The sequence below is a fragment of the Plectropomus leopardus genome, chromosome 20 (assembly GCF_008729295.1).
Source record: "Plectropomus leopardus isolate mb chromosome 20, YSFRI_Pleo_2.0, whole genome shotgun sequence".
Lineage (NCBI taxonomy): Eukaryota > Metazoa > Chordata > Actinopteri > Perciformes > Serranidae > Plectropomus > Plectropomus leopardus.
In genome coordinates, this window is record NC_056482.1 from 1,502,220 (window position 1) to 1,520,794 (window position 18,575).

Here is an 18,575-nt window from a genome sequence, read left to right on the forward strand (position 1 = left end):
GATTGTTATTACTTTTTGCTATCACTGCTGGTTGTTGTTGTTGTGTCACTCATGCAACCTCAACTTTTTGTTCTTCAATCTGTGACACAAGGCAGGTTTCCATTATAGATTTTCACAAAAGTTAAGTGATATTTTCAAATGTTGATAAAACACAATTGTGAGATGACTGTGTTTCCACTGAGAGATGTTCTGTGACTTCTCCTCTGGTGATAACATTCCAAGAAGCATGGTGATGGATGTTCAGAACATAAACAGCTTTATTTCTGTTGCAGCCACCACACTAGCCGTCATTATTTCCAATCCAAGGTATGGAGCCATAATGGAAAGGCAAGCCCCTTACATGTGGGAGCGACAACGTATGAGGGATTTGTGGGAGGTGATAATCCACGATTTCCCCTAACCCGATTTGATGTGCAATATAAAATATAAATATAAAGGGGATAAAATGAACAGCTGAGAATTCAAACACTACAACCTGGCAAACACACTATGTAGTGCATTATTTCAGTGATGGGGAACAGTTTCAAACACAGCTAATTTGTGTGTAAACTAATTTCTGCCCAGGTGTAAAATAAGGTGCAGAACCTCTCAAACACCCCCAGCCCCGCCCACTCTATAGTATATCACTATAATTCTAATATTATTTTCTTCTATATTACATGGCTCCAGGTTTGCTCTGTGGTAATCTGAAACACAAAGAGCTGTATAAATGTGCACCATGTAAGCAAAATGAGAATATGAAGATCCTAAAGGGGAATGTGTTATGTTTAGTGGAGTTTTTGTTGCGAGTTGTACTCATCTTGTGCAGTTGTATCATATTTTCTGTTTCTCCAGAGAAGATTTTAAAAGTCAGAAAATAATCTGATGTTAACTTTGGTTTTTCGACTTCAGATGTTTAACAGGAATTGCAAAGAGGGGGCATGGAAAAAAATGGATTTTTCCCAACTAATTTAAAATGCATTTGAGTTGCATTTTGGGAAATGTAGGCTGCAGTGATTTTTGAAGCTTGCCCCATGACTAAAAATGACTATTTCTCAGCCTCTGCTGCTCTGACCCTTTGCTTAAAAATCAGTCTCACCCTCACCACACCTTTATAAAAGTGCAATACGAAGTTGTGGAGTATACCTCTGAAACTAGATTTTGACCATACCTTATGAAGGGCAACTTCGCGATTTTCCAACCCAAAAACTATTTAGCATGTTTTTGTGTGTAAGTGACTATAGGGACCAACATTTCTTTTTAATTTGTCTAGTATTAACCCTTTGAAACTTGGGAAAATGTGTTTGATTTTTTTTCAGAAACATGGGAAGAAAGGAGTGAGCATCAAAAGAAATTACTCAAAATTAGCAAGAAATTTAGTGAAAGGTAACCCCCCCAAAAATACTTAAAAATTATCAAAACCTAAGCTAAACAACAAGCCCCAAATGAATAACAACAAAATTGGAAAGGTTTAAATACTTAAAGGTGTCTGAACAATCCCGGTGGGCAAATAAGCACTGACAGTTTACGTCCACTTAAATGCTTGTTTTTGCCATTGACAGGCTCCGATTATTGTTAAGTGTCTGTCAATTTTGTTAAAGAGTAAGACCCTCTAACCAGAAACCAATCACCAATCCCGCCAGACTCCATTTGAATAAACAATAATTTTAGCTTGTATAGCGCCAGCATATATTGACCCCTAACTTAAGGGTTTATTTCAACCAATCAGAGTTGGTGATTGTTGACACAGTGGAGAGATGAACTGAACCGGCTTTTGTGATTTTTATTTTGCTTCTGTTGAGTCAGAGTGATGCATGTTTTAGGGTGATAAAATGACTGTTTAAGTAAATGTAATCTGATGGGTGTGACGATGGTGATTTTGGGGTTATTTGGGGTTGTTTCTGGTTAAACAAAAGAATTGAAGATCTATCTCTGTAGGGATCCTTTCCATAATGTTGTCAGACGATTTGAGCCTGTCAGTAGCAAAACCGGTTCAGTTCATCTCTCCAATCCCACTGCCTCCCCAAATGTGAACCATCAGATCCTCTATATTTGTAATTGTATTTTATTCTCCTGCGTCATGTAAATGTCTTTTAAGCATTTGTATATCTTATTTTGTATTTGTATTTGTTTTTTTTTACTTTTCATTTAAAGCATCTTTGAGCTTCTAAAGTCCTATCAAATTATTATTATTTATTATTATTACTATTATATGTAATCCGGGCAGGGATTATGTTGCACCTGGTTGTAGCGATTTCTCGCTCAATACAGGACCAGTTTAAAAAAAAAATGTTTTTCTGGTTAGCCTTTGACCTCACTTAAATTTCTGTCCCACTTGTCTCCTACATATTTTTTTGGATCCCACTCTTATTTAAATTTGTATATATATTAGGGCTGCACAATATGAGGAAAATATGCTATATTCGATAACACCAAATATTGCGATAACAATATTACTTGCAATTCATAAACAAATATTAAAGTTCCTTCCTACTTGCTGTTTTCGGTATACTGCAAAAATCCAACAAAATGCTCCTTAAATGAGAAAAATGAAAGGAAGCTATTTTTGGCATTCTTTTATTGAACAAATTTAACATTAAACACACAAAAATAAGCTTTATACTGATGTTCTCTGTAAAAAAAAAAAAAAGTGTTACAGTGTTTCTCGTGTAAGTTGAGATCACGAAAAAACGATATACTGTGCAGCCCTGTTATACTGTATATGGTGCATATGTATGAACTAACAAACACATCACCTGCGTGTCGTCACCACTAATGCTATTAATACTCAAGTGCTCTTAACTTCAACATCCCAGCATGTTTCAGGAAATATCTTTACTTGTTGTATATGTCTGTTCAGTGTAGTGTGTGTAAGAGATCTCACCTCTTTGTAGATCAGTCATTTCATGTCCACAGACTGTGATGGTGTGTTTTTCTGTGCTCACACTGTGCTCAGTGTAACAGCTTTGTGTTGCTGAAGAGATGCACTGCTCCTTCACGGGTAGCAATGTCTGGAAATGTACTAAAATACAATCTACAAACAGAGTCATGTTGTCAAGTCTCAACACAAACACTCAAATACGTATTTCATATTGTTGGACACCTTGCTTTTATTTTACATCTTATACTTGCTCGTGTAGGGAGTGATCTGGGAACCAGTATGTTTTTAAGATTCTTTAAAAAAAAAAAAAATTGTTGGAACAACTTTATTATTAAAGTGATAATTATAGTAATTAACTTAAAACATGTTCATAAATAGGGTAATTAAATGACACTTTAGAATTTCTTTCAGATAATGTAGAAAATGCATTAACTTGTATAGGTTATCAACTAAAAACTTTTTTTTTTTTTTTTTTTTAAGTTTTTATCATATTTATGAACACATTTTTAAGTTGATTCATTATAAAAACAAGTTCTTTCCACATTATTTAGAAGGAATTATTATGTACTGTTACCACAACTGTAAACAAATGTTTCTAAGTTGATTACTAGTAAATGTTAAATTGGTCCAGCTATTTTTTCCTCATTATATAAAAGGAATTTTAAAGTGTTAGATGCTTAAATACCACTACTGTGTGTGTTTTTTTACATTATTTAAAAGGAATTTTAACTTTAACTGAAAAAAAAAACATACACCAGATTAGAAAACAAATATTAGATGACGCGTAGTGACTTGCTTGTATTGAGGTGGTCAGTATCTCATATTTTTCACCTCATTAAACTCATAATTTTGACTAAAATGATAAGTTTGCATCTCATAATTTAAGTTGGGTACCTATGTTTTTGATTATCTCATAAGATGATAACTTTCACCCCTCTATATTCTTATTTTTTATTTTGAAAATTAGCTTTTGTTAACCTCTGACTAACTTTTGAATAATGTTATGGTGCTTGCAGCATTTGGCCAAAACTTACAACACTTGAAGATTCTAGGTATCGTGTTCAGCAATAAGACAAATAAATTAAACGTGAGTTTAGTGACCGATTCTATTTGTGAGCATTTTGACCCATTTTATACCAGTAACCCTGAAAATATGAGTGGGCTGCAAAACTCACTCACTGCACGACTCTTCTAATGAAAACTGTTGAATACAGTATGCATATCTAATTATTTATTTGAAGTTTTATTTGCGATAACAAAGACACAGGAATGACGTGCATACCAAGGGGAGTAGCTATATTACATCTAGAAAACCATAGTAGGGAGATTAGCTTTAGTTGTGCATGAACAAGATTTGAATGATATTATAGGGAAGCTGCTTTTTGGGGACAATTTTGGCCAAATAGTATTTGAGTTATTATTAACATTTGTAGTAGTTGTAATAATGTAAATTAACAAAAGGGCAGTCAGTAATATATAAATGTATATATACATACATACATGTACACACTGTATATGTATATATACATACATACATACATACATACATACACATATAAATAAATTAAAAAAAAGTTTTTTGAGAAAATAAAAGAAAGAAAATAAACAAAAACAATATTATAAATAATATTTGGATGTATGAGGTGTGTCTGTGCCTGTGTGATTGTCTTTTCATTTGTGTGTCTGTCTCTAATGTGTGTATGTTTTGAATAGATGTGTTTTGTGTGTGTGTGTGTGTGTGTGTGTGTGTGTGTATGTTTGTACCTATCTGTGTCTGTGTATATATGTGAATGTGCATGAATGCACAACTCAAGATCTTTTAGAAGTTTTGAAATATTTTTTATTAAATTGTTCAAATTGTTGAGCTGAGTGTTCCAGTGTGACGTGTTCTGTTTAAAGCAAAACCTGTATATAAAGATACTTTGTATTTTATTTTTATTATGATATAATATATAGTAATATCATATTGTTATCAACCACAATAATAATGATCATAATAATAAGTCTTATTCTTATTCTATTCTATTATACTATATGCCACTGTGAGATATTACAACAGTATATATTATAACAGTGATGGGAGATAGAGGGATCAAACAAACAAACAAACAAAAACTTTTTTTTCCCCAAACGGTTGTTGCTTCTCTCTCCAAATAGAAAGTCTTAATCTCGGATTTTCCTTGACCGTCTTTGAAAGCAGCATGAAAGCACGAGCCAATCACCACGCGAAGCCGGCCTACCGTAAAGTGTAGCGGTGATGTTTGAGAGTGAGCAGCTGAAACCTCACATAGTGGAGCTTTTTGTCCGTTTTGTGAGCGTTTAAACCTATCGTTGACAAAGACAGCGACGGTAAGCATCGTGTTACCTTAGTATTCGGTGAAATGTGTAGGTTAAAGAGGAGAAAAAATTGAAGCGAACAAAATTAATCGACCTAATTTCCCGGCAGCTAACCGGCCTGCTAACAGCTAGCAACACAGTGATGTAATGTCAAGTAACTGGTCAAGAAAAAACCTAACTAACTTTTTCTATGAATGGCTTTGCATTCAGTTTTTTTTTGGATAGAAGCAGAACATTTCTTAAATTGTGTTGTCTCAAGTATCTGTATAAACCACTTGTCCTAAGGGCCACCTTAACTGAACCCCTAAAGTAAAGCAGCTTTATTAAATCCTATTCTATTTTGCGTGAAGAAATAAACTGACATTCATAACAAATATTGTGAATATCTAGGTTTCCCTCTTCACAGTGCAGAAAGACTGCATCTAATCAGCGGAATCCACTCCTTTGTATTACAGCACAGCTTTCATAATTGTTTTCTGATGCAAAGGTTTAATATTATTATTGCTAAAGGTACTGTATAGGTGTAAACATTTTAAACAACTTTTTTAAAGCAAGATATATCACTTGTGTAGCAAAAGAAAGTAGAAGAAATGTGCAAAAACTAGTTTTGGATGCATTTTATTATAGGGAAACAATTACAGTCTTTACTTTAGCAACATAGTATATCATACTATAACAATGAGGACTTCAACTGCAAAATACCTAGTCTACTCCCATCTTTTGAATGTTTTTTTTTTGTGATATAAAAATGATTTAATAACGGCCAGATCAAAACTGACCCCTAAGACAAGATTTGTACCCTGCTGGCATGCAGCTTTCATGGAAATATAAACAACAGCAATGTTTCACTTTTTCGCATGTTGGACTCCTTATAGAAAAAGTCATTGAATTTCAAGTTGATAAAAGATCATTTAGTGGGTTTTCTGTGTTGTTAAACATAGTGGCGAGTCATTTTTTTTACTCCTAGGACAACCCCAGGGGTTAAAACAGTTTTCAGTTGGGAAAGAAAAGATATATTATGTTTGTATGATAAAAATTTAGCTGATGGTTGGGAAAAAATTTTTTTTGAATCTATTTATTTGGTATGAAAAGTTTTAAAATGTAAATGGAAATTTAAAAAAAAAAAAAAAAAATACAAGAATTTAATATAGAAATAGGACAATATATACAAACATTACACAGATTAAAAGATGGCAAAGCTGAAAAATCAGCAAAAAGATTTACAAATCCATTCTATTTTTATTTACCTTTTACACAGCGTCCTGACTTGTTCTTTAGGAGTTATGTTTGTATATTAGTTGGATGTTAAGTAATGATTCATTTGTCTGCTTTGGCTCTTACAGTCTCCTTTTTCATGCTCTTTATGTGTTTTTTTTGGTTCGCTCTGTGTTCCTTTGTAGTATTCGTGCCACGTCTGTGTTCTTCTGAAGTAACGGAGCATTTTGTGACTTTGTTTCTGTCAGTCATAATGTCAAAGCCCACTCTGCTCGTCCTGTATGGGAGCCAGACCGGCACGGCTCAGGACACGGCCCAGAGGATCGCACGGCAGGCGCAGAGGAGGCAGCTGCAGGTTCAAGTGCTGCCTTTGGATGGCTACAACGTGGTGAGTGCAGTGTTAGCGAGGAGAGGAGATTATTATGTCCATTTACAGTTCCAGCAGCAGACTTCCCAGTACTTGTGTGAGATAATAATTTGGAGGTGTTACATCCTGAATAAATCACATAGGAACACTGTGCACTTGTGTGTGTTTCCTCTCGTCCAACAGGCCAGCTTGATCTCAGAGCCTCTGGTTATATTTGTATGTGCCACCACCGGCCAGGGAGACCCTCCAGACAACATGAAGGTAAGAAAACAGACCGGTCATGTTTAACATAAAAAAGAAAGAAAAAATCATACCGTAAACAGTAGTAGATATTTTGTGTATGGCCTGCCCCCTTAATCCTTTGAAACCTGAATTGATATTGATTTTTGTTGTTCTGTGTTCAGACACCTTTCACAAGCAAATAAGCATTTGAAACTTGAGAGAATTGATGCGATTTTCTTCAAAAAAGGCAATCAGCAACTTGGTATAAAATGTCCTGCAATTTGCAAGAAACCATTCAAAGGTGGTGCGAAATTATATTTAAAAGAAAGAGAGAGAGAATTATTAGAAAGTTACCGTACAACAAGGGGATAAAATTAAGTTTTTCTCTCTCTCTCTCTCTCTCTCTGTCTATATATATATATATATATATATATATATATATAATTAAATAGATAGATAGATAGATACATGCATACATACATATATACATACATTAATATATACACGCACACACATGCAAAAGAAAATTTCTAGAGGAGGGTTACAATTTAAGGGAGAAATTAAATTTAAGAACTTTCAGGGTTTATTCAAGCAGGAAATGTTTTTGTATCGGTCTGTTAAAACAATGACCAAACATAAAACACTTTAAAATAATTTATAAAAACTTGACTTGACAATCACCAGCTGTTTACAGGGGTTACAATTTATTTGGTTACCTAATATTTATTTACCTCTTAGTTTATCTTCCTCTTTTTCTTGTAAATAATAATGAAAAATTGTAGATTTTGTATGTGCATGCATAATGTTTAGTTAATTAGAGTATTGGTTTAAGTTAATAAGGAATTAATTAAAACCCAGTGAGTAATGGAGAGGGGGTAGGATTAAAAAAAGTTTGTACTTCTTGTCACTGCTTTTTGAATATGTAAACCTCTTCATGTCTTTGACAGTTTTTGCTTTATGGTTTTCATTGTCTGTAAAATATATATATATATATATATATATGTATATATGTATTGTAAGTATATATATATATATATATATATAGTGTATTCCTGTTTTGTTATTTTTTTTAAAACTTTTCTTTTATCTTTTGTTCCTATAACTTTTATACGCATATCTTGCTAATATTTTGGCCATTTCTCGGTAAGCTGCTCGTTGCTGTCTTTACATGTTTTTCAAATAAATCAAACCAACTTGCTCAGTTTTTAAGGGGTTAGCTGTTTCTGACTGATTATATTTGTCAAAATATATACAGATACAGTGAAATATGAAACCCCTATGAATTAGTATGTGTTTTTTTTTTCTGTCTTTGTCTCCGTTTTTCCAAGAACTTCTGGAAGTTTGTCTTTAAGAAGTCTCTGCCTGTTGGCTCTCTGAGTCGTTTGGACTGTGCCGTGCTGGGCCTGGGGGATTCCTCTTATCCCAAGTAAGTCCTTTTCAGGACAGTACACATTGACAGTGACTCATGGTCTTAATAAAAGCACTAAAAATAATAAACCACTTTTACCCATAGGTTCAATTTTGTGGCTAAGAAGCTTCATAAGCGCCTTCAGCAGCTTGGGGCCAGTATGCTGTTGCCTGTCGGGCTGGCAGATGATCAACATGACCTTGGGTGTGTTTCACATAACTTTTTTTACTGATGGAAATGTCCATTATCCAGAAGTGATTAATTTATCAGCAAAATAGAGTGAGGCTGGAAACTTGTGGGAGAAAGATGGAAATGAGTAACAACAAATGTTCCTAGCTGGAATAGAACCGTAGATGTTGTGTTTGCTCACTTTAAAATGTACTTAAACCAGGTCGGATGCTGCGATTGACCCGTGGCTCACATCATTTTGGCAGAAAGTGTTGGCTCTGTACCCGTCTCTGGCTGATGTGATCCCCCTGAGGGAGGATGAGCCGTGAGTACTCTCCTGATATCACACAGTATCTCCTTCTGCTGTTGCATTTCTGACTGACAGTTTGTGATTCTTCAAAAGCACAAAGTATTATTAATTTGTGATTAGGATTATCTTAATCAGTCAGGTTAGTCATTATTCTTTGATTCACTATATTGATGTATCTATCTCTGCTTTATATGGATAAGATGAGAAGGATTTGATTGATTGATTGATTTAAATGTATTTAGTTATTTTTATTTAATATTTAATTATTTTCTTAATCATTCATCTTCATTTCGTACTTATTTCTGTAATTTTTAATTAATTAGCTATTTTTTAAATTTATTTATTTTTATATATCTGGTTTCTTCATCATTCATCTTTTCATTGTACTTATTTCTGTATTTTTATTTCATTTACTTTTTAAATTAATTATTATCATTCTTCTTTTTTTTTGTACTTATTTCTGTATTTGTTCAAATTAATCAATCAGTTACTTTATCTGTTTTTATTTATTTATTTATTTATTTATTAGGGTGCAGTGAAAGGTTAACTCTCCTTCTGAAGTCTCAATACCTGCAAATTTTTTAAAACATATGTAACATATGGATGAGATGTGGCTATGTATATATAGTTTATTATTAAACTCTGCACAAAACTGAATTAAAAGAAATCTAAAAAAAAAGTGTAGGATTTGTGTTTAATTCAAGTCAGTAAGATTTTTTGCTTGCCTCTTGCGACAGGCTCCCTCCGGCTTTTACTGTCCACTTCCTGGATGAAGTGAAAGAGAAGACAGATGACAGGCTGAGGATTCCCACGGAGCAGACCGTCCCCTCCCCGTCCCATCCATTTCCTGCCAGACTCGTGTCCAACGTGAGAGTAACGGACCCGTCACACTTCCAGGACGTGAGGCACATCGAGTTTGATATCACTGGATCCAACATCAAGTAAGCCACCCTGAGACCTTTTCTGACATGCACCTCTTTACATGAATCTGACTACAACCAAACATGTCAGTGTCATGCCCCAATAAGCACCCTGCTCACTTTCATGTCAAAGTCATGAAGGCATCCTAAATTAAGGTTCACGTTAAAGTCTTGTCAGTCAGTGCTTGTGCTTTGTTGGATATTATAAAACAGGTACAATGCTTACAATGCTCACTAATTAAGTCTAGCAGCAAAATCCTAAAGGCCAGATCCACAAAGAATGGATTGCGCCCACTAACAGCACCATGATTTGTGTAGAATTAGCACCAGCAATCAAGCCCTGTTTTAGCACCATATCCACAAAAGAATTTTCACTAATTTGTCAATGCTAGCACCAACTTTACTCCATATTTTAGAACACGGATTGGTTCATAATAAAAACATTTTGCAGGAAGTGTCAGTTAGGTTTATTGCCCACAGCTGGTTGTGTGTTGCAGCTGCCGCATCTCACTGCAGCTGACACAATACATGAGTCTTCAAAATTAGGCATAGGCCGTGTGCTTTTACGCACGGTGCTGCCGTTGCTTCACTAAGGTGATCAGTCAGGGTTTGATGGTAATTATTGTTCTGTATTTTGCTCCACATCCACACAGGTCGGCTGTTACATACAGACTGAGGTTTATACTGTGACATTGTTTGTAATACAGCAGCTCTTATGAATGAATCCTGAGCTCCATCACAACTATTTCATTTCCAAACCTGATATAAGTTCACAACCCACCTGACCCCCCTCTGACTGTAGATTTGGCCCATAATGTCACTCAATTCAATATCATTCAAAGCTCACAAGCTTTGAAGAGAGAGAAACTGCACCTATTGAATACACGGGTCTCCATGGTGTTAAAAAGCACTGCTGTAACTGTCTGCAGCAATTAGCGCTGGTCTTTGAAGTCAAGTCAATTTTATTTATAAAGTCCATTATCACAAAACACAGTTTAAGGCTTATTTGCATTGGAAGGGAACAATTTTGTGCCAAATTTTAGATTATTCTTAAATTGACCAATATGCACAGACAGACCCAGGGCGCTGTCTGCTTGGCCGTGCAGTTTGCGTGCATTTCACACTTTGTACATGCTCTGTGGATTGCACGCCATCTTTTTCTCTCATTTGCGGTTTAGCGGAGGCAAAAGCAGCGCAGTCGTTTTGTGGAAATCTATTACTCCTTTTGAATTCAGAATGTAAGTGGTGAGTATTCATGGACTTTCTTGCTGTGCAGGTTTGCTGCTGGTGACGTGGTGATGATGCGCCCACGCAACTCAGCAGAAGACGTGCAACAATTCTGTCAGCTGCTGAGACTGGATCCAGAGGCCAGGTTCACCCTCAGAGCCACAGACAACACTGCAGGTGTGTGTGTGTGTGTGTGTGTGTGTGTGTGTGTGTGTGTGTGTGTGTGTGTGTGTGTGTGTGTGTGTGTGTGCGTGTGCGTGTGTGTGTTTTCACTGTGTGCATTGCCAGTACATTTCAGTTCATAGCAAAGAAATCGAGTAAGTTAAAAAACCCATAAACAAATAAGCCTACAACTGACCTAAGATGTAACTGTATATACCAATTCCACACATGTAATAGAGTGGTGAAATATTGAGTCTTAAAACACAGAAGTCCATTAGCATGTTTGCATGTCCGGTTAGCTTCTCCTCTGACCTCTGGCATCAACAAGGCATTTTCACTCAGAGAACTGCCGCTCACTGGATATTTACTCTTTTTCGGACCATTCTCTGTAAACCTTTGAGATCGTTGTGTGTGAAAATCCCAGCAGATCAGCAGCTACTGAGATACTCTGTGAATGTGGCATGTTTGTTGGTGCCATGCGGGCTGGTCAGTCACTTAAATCACCTTTCTTCCCCATTCTGATGCTCAGTTTGACCTTCAGCACATTGTCTCGACCATGTCTGAATTCCTAAATGTATTGAGTTGCTGCCATGTGATTGGCCATTAGATTAGATTAGATATTTGCTTATTTTTTGATGAGCAGTTGAACAGGTGAATCTTATAAAAGGGCCGGTGAGCATAATTATTGATAGAAATTTATGAAGAACCACTAAATTGTGAAATTTATAAAGAAATGATAAAAATTAAATTTTATTATTATTTCATCATTGATTTTTTTTTTAAATTCAGAATGCACTGCGTATCATTTTATATACTGATATATATTAATGTTATTTCTTACCTGGCCCTTGCCTCTTCACATTTTGAAAAGTGGCACCTCAACTTTGTCCTCTAAGTTCCAGCCAGGCTTCCTCAGCCCTGCACTGTGCGCTACCTGGTGGAGAGTTACCTGGACATCGCCGCCGTGCCTCGCCGCTCCTTCTTTGAGCTGCTGTCTACCTTTGCCACCAACGAGCTGGAGAAGGAGAAGCTGATGGAGTTCAGCTCAGCAGTGGGCCAGGACGAGCTGCACAGCTACTGCAGCCGGCCCCGACGCACTGCGCTGGAGGTGACGTTTATTTACAGTATCTCTTAAATGATTTTTATGGGTGTTGCTTGCAGCACATTGATTTCAGTCGGATCATTGCTGTGTGCCTCAGGAAGCAGACCTGTTCAGATCCTTCACACAGAAGCTTTACACTCATAAACATGACCTCTGACCTGCTTGCTGAGCGTGCTGTGCTCTCGTTGCTGCAGGTCCTGGCAGATTTCCCTCACACTACAGCAGAACTCAAAGCAGACTATCTCCTGGATCTGTTCCCTGAGATCCAGCCTCGCTCATTCTCCATCGCCTCCTCTCTGCAGGTAGCCCCTTTTTCATGAAAACTTTTGAACTACTGTTAAGGAATGTGCTGTGTTTCTTTCCTTTTGAAAAGCTCTAAATGAATTTCATTGAGAAGTAGATGGAAAAATCATAGTCAGTCTTGACTTATTCTTTTTTAATCTTGACTTATATTTTTATAAACTTGCTTTTCATGTGATGTTTTCTTTTCTTTTTTTTAAAAAAATGTATTTTACCTTTTTAATTTAGATTTTATTTGTTTTATTTCCTTTTATGTGTGGTTTTATTGCTTCTTTTGTTGTTTTTGGTCTATTTCTATGCATTATATATACTGTCTTTTTACATCTTGCATATTTCAGTAGCTGTCCTCTGGTTTTCATTTGATCCTGACTCTACCCTAATTTCATCTTGCTTGTGTTCAGTAGGACGGTTCAGCTTTTCGTTGTTTTATCACTGCCTACGTATCCCATTTCTCCTTTGCTCTGTTTTTAAAGGTGCCATATAAAAAGAGCAATTATTTTTTATTATTATTATTATTATTATTATTATACAAAATCCTTCTCTCCACACAGGCTCACCCAGACAGGATTCAGATCCTGGTAGCTGTGGTTCGTTACAAAACCAAGCTGTATAAACCCCGAAGAGGCCTCTGTTCCACCTGGTTAGCCTCCCTGGACCCTGCACAAGGTCTCTTACCACACTGAACAAGTGCTCAGATCACAGACACACAGATGACTTCATTCTGATTGGCTGGATGTTGTGTCATAATTTCCAACATACTTACATTGTGTTTCTTTTGTCTGTTAGCAGACATGCCGCCACTCTGCTGCTCTCTTCAAAACGCAAATACTAAAAGCAATACACACTTATTTACTGCTCACACAATGAATTACTGCTTTATTTACTGCGATCATTTGGTTATTTACTGCACACATATATTTACTGCACTCACCCACCTTGTAACACAACTAGAACAAGTACCTCCTGATGCAAACAGATGTTGATTATCTGTTGCAATACATAATAAAGGTTATGTGACGGGTGTTATTTTGTTCTGTATTGATGGTGTTGCAGGGGATGTGTATGTGCCTCTGTGGGTGAAGAAGGGAACTATGAAGTTCCCTAAAGAGAAGGACACCCCTGTGATCATGGTTGGACCTGGAACAGGACTGGCACCCTTCAGGTCGGCTCTACAAGAGAGGATTGCTGAGGGAAAACACGGTGAGATCTCTGCCTCTCTGACTTTGTCTCTCTGATGTGACACTTTACTGACATGATACCCCACCTCCTGTTTTTCTGCTGTTCAGCCAATGTCCTGTTCTTTGGCTGTCGCTCTGAGACCAAAGACTTCTACTTCAGGTCAGAGTGGGAGGAGATGATGAAGGCGGGACAGCTGAGCCTCTTCACTGCCTTCTCACGAGACCAGGTCAGACACACTCAGCACACCATAATCATCACAGGACAGGAAAATTAACTTAGTGGGGCGGCAAAGCTAACTTATCGTTCATTTTGTAGTAAAAGCACCAAAATTTGGTACAAATATAGCTTTATTCATTTTGAAGAAATCTGTATATCGAGCTACTGCAGACTGGCGTTCTCATGAACATGGCAGCCATTTTGGAAAATGGCTGCCTGCAGTTACTGGTATATAGCACTTTAGCCACACCCAAGCTGCTGTGTCAATGTTTTCAACACCAGAAATATTAATCACATACAAATCAAAGTGAAAATATGTTGTATTACAATGTAAGGCAATAATAAATGAAAGAAAATGCAGCATTAAGAAAATGTCAGCATTCTACATAATTATCTCTATGTTACTTTAAATGACAGTAGTAATAATAATAATAAACACTTCTGACAGAAATGGAGCTGTAACTGTAGCTCTACTAAACTGTGCATGTAAATGTACTGAGTGTCCACTGGGAGACACTAAAGTCTGATATTATCAAATTCAACATAGTGACTTCAAAGAGCTGTTTCATTATCACTGTTTAATGTCTCCATGTATTAAAATAAAGGCTGCAATTCAGATTTTCCTCTTTCTTGAAATTATCAGAAAAATAGTCAATAATATATTGTTTTCTCGTGTGTGTGTATGCACATATGTGTATTCTTCGCGTATATCTTGATACATTCTTTTTTTCTCTAAGACATAGTCAATTTGTATGACATTCTATAATATGTATAATGTACAGTATGTATTCATTGTTGTTGTTCAATACATTATTCCTTTTTTTGTAATGTCCCCATTCCCTGTCTTTAGTCAGCTTTGTACACTCTGAATACATTAGCTGTTTGAATTGCCAAAAATTGCCTTCTACTGAGGAGAAAAAAAGTACTGGGATATAAATAACAAAAAAAGATAACACGAAAATTCAACTGAGCATTCACATGCTTAAGAATTAAATTATAATAATAGTGTTGTTAAATGATTTTAAAAATTTTAAATTGTTCAAAAAAATCATCTAGTGTCAACTATGTTTTTAAAAAAGTGTTTTCAGCTTTTCCTATAATATCCAGGATTCACTGTGAATACTGCAACCCCACTCCTCCAGCCTTCTCCCCCACTGCTCTGACTTTACTTTGCTAAATAGCCTGTGTGTGTGTGTGTGTGTGTGTGTGTGTGTGTGTGTGCGTGTGTGTGCGTGTGTGTGTGTGTGTGTGTGTCTTTCTTTTAATAATAATAGTGAAACAGAGTGTTTGTGTATTTCAGGAGGAGAAGGTGTACGTGCAGCACCGTGTGAGGGAGAATGCTGAGCTCCTGTGGGACCTGATCGCCAATAGAGGCGCCTGCTTTTACATCGCTGGGTGAGTCACCAAAACTTCTGATTTGTATATATCTGGGTATTTAGGATAGTTACACAGCTTTTTAAAATGTGTATGAAAACAGTAAATACTAATATAAGCACTGATTATTCCTCATGTTTATGCTGATCTCTTAAAAAAAATGTCTCACACTGTGTCCTAACTGGACACGAGCATCCCATATCTCCTCGCATGGCATAATTTTTGGCAAGATTGTGTATTTTTGTTTAATCTTGAAATTTCCAGCTCAGCTCAGCCATTAAAGCATTAAACACGTATTCTATTATTTCTGGGTGTCATTCTGGGCTTTTGCCTTGTAATTTGTAATTTTATTTTTCGTTTTAATTCGTTTTTTGTCTTTTTTGGGGGGTTTTTCATCTAAAAATATAGTGGCATCATTTATGATTAGGTCTGATGTTGGTTTAAAAAATAAGCTTAATGTGTGGCTGACATCTCAAAATCTCATAGTGTGCAGGAGGCTTTAGACGTCCTGAGCATTCACACAGACCTAGTGCTGATTCTGCAGGGACACCAGGCCTCTTGGGCTCACAAGAGTAGGACTTATTTAGCTGGGGTTTTCATTTTGTCCCACAGGCTCACAGGGACAAAAATAAATCATTTTTTACGTTTAATGCTGGCATGTAGCTGAACTTATCTAGCTGTGAATACACAGTGCTGAGCTTGTGTCCTCTCTCCTCTGCAGTAACGCCAAAGAGATGCCCGCCAGTGTGTGTGACGCCCTGAAGGAGGTGTTTCAGCAGGAGGGAGGCGTGTCCGCAGAGGACGCCGAGCAGATGTTGACCAACATGGAGAGGACGGGTCAGTTCCAGAGTGAGACCTGGTCCTGATCACATGACCCCAGCCAACCGCCTCTCACTGTCCACATGAAGCTGCAGCTGCTGCCATGGTGACTGCATGAAACAGCTGTGGAATCAAAGTGGATTCATCCATCAGTCAACAAATTCAAGCACGGACGATCGTTTCTGACATTTTTTAACAGGGCGAGTGACAAAATAACCTCAGCTCACTTACTGGCTTTTTGGAGCTTTCGACAACATCTCAGTCTTTATTTAGCTTGTGGATCTGGCTCAGGTGACGTCATGTGACCGTAGTTCCATTCTCAGGTCAACAGGTGATTGTATAAAGGTGCTGTAGTTAACATCAAATCCTCTAAGGCTGCATTCAGTTCGTAGACTGTTTTTTTTATTTTTTATTTATTTAACCTTTATTTAACCAGGAAGATCCCATTAAGATTAAAAACAAGACAGGAAAAAGATAGGCACGGGCAGCAAGAACAAAACACAGTTACAAAATACATAGATAAAACACAAACAAATAAAGAAAAAGTATTGAATTTACAAGCAGATTATGAAAAACACGTACATGTAGTGGAGTTCGCCTCATGTATTCTCAGTTTGGATTTAAAGGCACTCAAAGAAATTAACAGTGTTAGTTTCCAGTCATTCTGCAACATATTCCATGCTAAAGGTGCAGAGTAGACAAAAGCCTTTTTACCCAGTTCAGTACGGGCATATGGAACAGAAAGCAACACGTAGTCTTGAGAATGGAAGGACTAAGGACCAGCACCTCTCTGCAATCAAGGAACAAATGTAGGAAGGCAGTATTGAAGACAAGTTTCAGCTGAAGTTTACAATTTGCATAAAACATCCCTAAAGAATGTCCAAGCTAACTCTACATCGGGGATAAGACCTATTTTTTCCAATCAAAATTAGACAAATCATGATGATAGGCTTGCTCATTAAAAATTTTAAGGTTCCTCTTATAAATGATACAAGACTTTGATTTGGGCATCTTAGTGTTTCTAATAGCAGTGACGATACAGTAGTCGCTTAAGTCATTGCAGAACACTCCCAAAGAGGAGAATTTATGAGGATCATGCGTCAAAATTAAATCAATCAAGTTGGACTTCTCAGGGCTTTTAAGATTTGGCCGAGTGGGTGAATTGACCAACTGGGTGAAATTAATAGAATCACAAAAAGATTTAAAATCACTAGAAACTTTTAAGCCAATCCCAATTCAAATCACCAGCTAAAACAAGTTCACTAATTCATTCTGGACAAAAGATGCTTCAAAGATTGTAATGTTTCCTTGGAGGCAGATGGAGGCCTGTAACACCCAACAACAGTTATACAAAGGCCCTGAATGATTTCCACATTCAAAGCCAAAAATTCCAGTTGTTTGCAGATGGATTCAGACAGAACTATGCAAGCATTAAATTTTGATTTGATATAGATAGCAACACTGCCACCTTTCTTTGGCCAGTTTGAAGAAGAAATAGATTTGGACAGCCAAGTTTCTGAAATAACAACAATATCTGCATCTGTTGATTTAACCCAAATCCATCTTGATTCACAAGCTGCGCACATTAAGATGAACAATTTTAAGACCAGACAAAGATTTAAAATCAGACGGTGTCTGGGTACACTGCAGCTCAGGGCCAGGGTCAGGTAGCACATTACCAGATAAAAGTAATAATAAGACAACAATCTCTGCTTAGTAACATTACATGCTGAAACAAGCAGGATCTCTCACGGGACTTGAGGTATTTATGCAGGGCTAAAAAGCTTTGAAGTCAGGGTAAATCTCTGTGCAGGTCAGATGATAAGTTCATGTCCTGTGCCAAATAGAGTGGTGGTTGTACAGCAGTCATAGTGCAAGTGCATCTGTGAGAAATATCCAGCAGGCTGAACACACTGTCAGATCTACTCACCCAGGAATGATCACTTGCTCCCAAGTCCCACACAGTCGATAAACAAAGTAAAGTCAATAGAAATGCCACAACTCCACAACTCTCAACACTTAAAGAGAAGTAGATCTCTGCAAACTGCACAGGCGTGAGAAAGGAAAAAGGCTCCAGCAGACAGCACAGGCCTCAGGCTTCAGTATGGTGTAGATGGTTTCAGCTCACAGCTCAAGAGAATGTAGCTGACTTGCTGCTGCAGTTCCAGGCTAGAAGCACGCCACGGTGCAGCAGGAGATGGGACTCTATTGCTGGAACACTTCTAGGTTGAAAGCAAACCACACTGCAGCAGTTCCCTGAATTCCTGGAATTAGCTTTAGCCAGAGGACAGGCCACAGTCTCAAAAAAAGACTTTCAAAATGCTGAAAGTAAATTCATAAAAAGCAACATTTAAACCGTTTTTCAAGAGTGAGAAAAGGCACTAAGGTT

At 36.9% G+C, this 18,575-nt stretch overlaps 1 protein-coding gene across 1 annotated transcript; it reads left to right on the forward strand.

Annotated features, from left to right (window-relative positions):
• The first annotated feature begins 5,119 nt into the window (after window positions 1-5,119).
• On the forward strand, window positions 5,120-17,875 carry ndor1 (NADPH dependent diflavin oxidoreductase 1). Its single transcript, XM_042509606.1, has 15 exons — window positions 5,120-5,209; window positions 6,661-6,800; window positions 6,963-7,040; window positions 8,330-8,427; window positions 8,515-8,613; window positions 8,801-8,902; window positions 9,625-9,828; window positions 11,084-11,211; window positions 12,093-12,304; window positions 12,493-12,600; window positions 13,150-13,264; window positions 13,652-13,798; window positions 13,885-14,003; window positions 15,294-15,388; window positions 16,089-17,875. The coding sequence occupies exons 2-15, from the start codon at window positions 6,666-6,668 to the stop codon at window positions 16,231-16,233; spliced, it is 1,785 nt and encodes a 594-aa protein (XP_042365540.1). The 5' UTR covers window positions 5,120-5,209; window positions 6,661-6,665; the 3' UTR covers window positions 16,234-17,875.
• Window positions 17,876-18,575: the final 700 nt, after the last annotated feature.

Bases quoted from the DNA above. Each gene is read 5' to 3' on its own strand.
- ndor1 (XM_042509606.1), top strand. From the start codon at position 6,666: ATGTCAAAGCCCACTCTGCTCGTCCTGTATGGGAGCCAGACCGGCACG. The intron at 7,041-8,329 runs GTAAGAAAACAG...CGTTTTTCCAAG, and splicing joins ACCCTCCAGACAACATGAAG to AACTTCTGGAAGTTTGTCTT. The intron at 12,305-12,492 runs GTGACGTTTATT...TCGTTGCTGCAG, and splicing joins CCCGACGCACTGCGCTGGAG to GTCCTGGCAGATTTCCCTCA.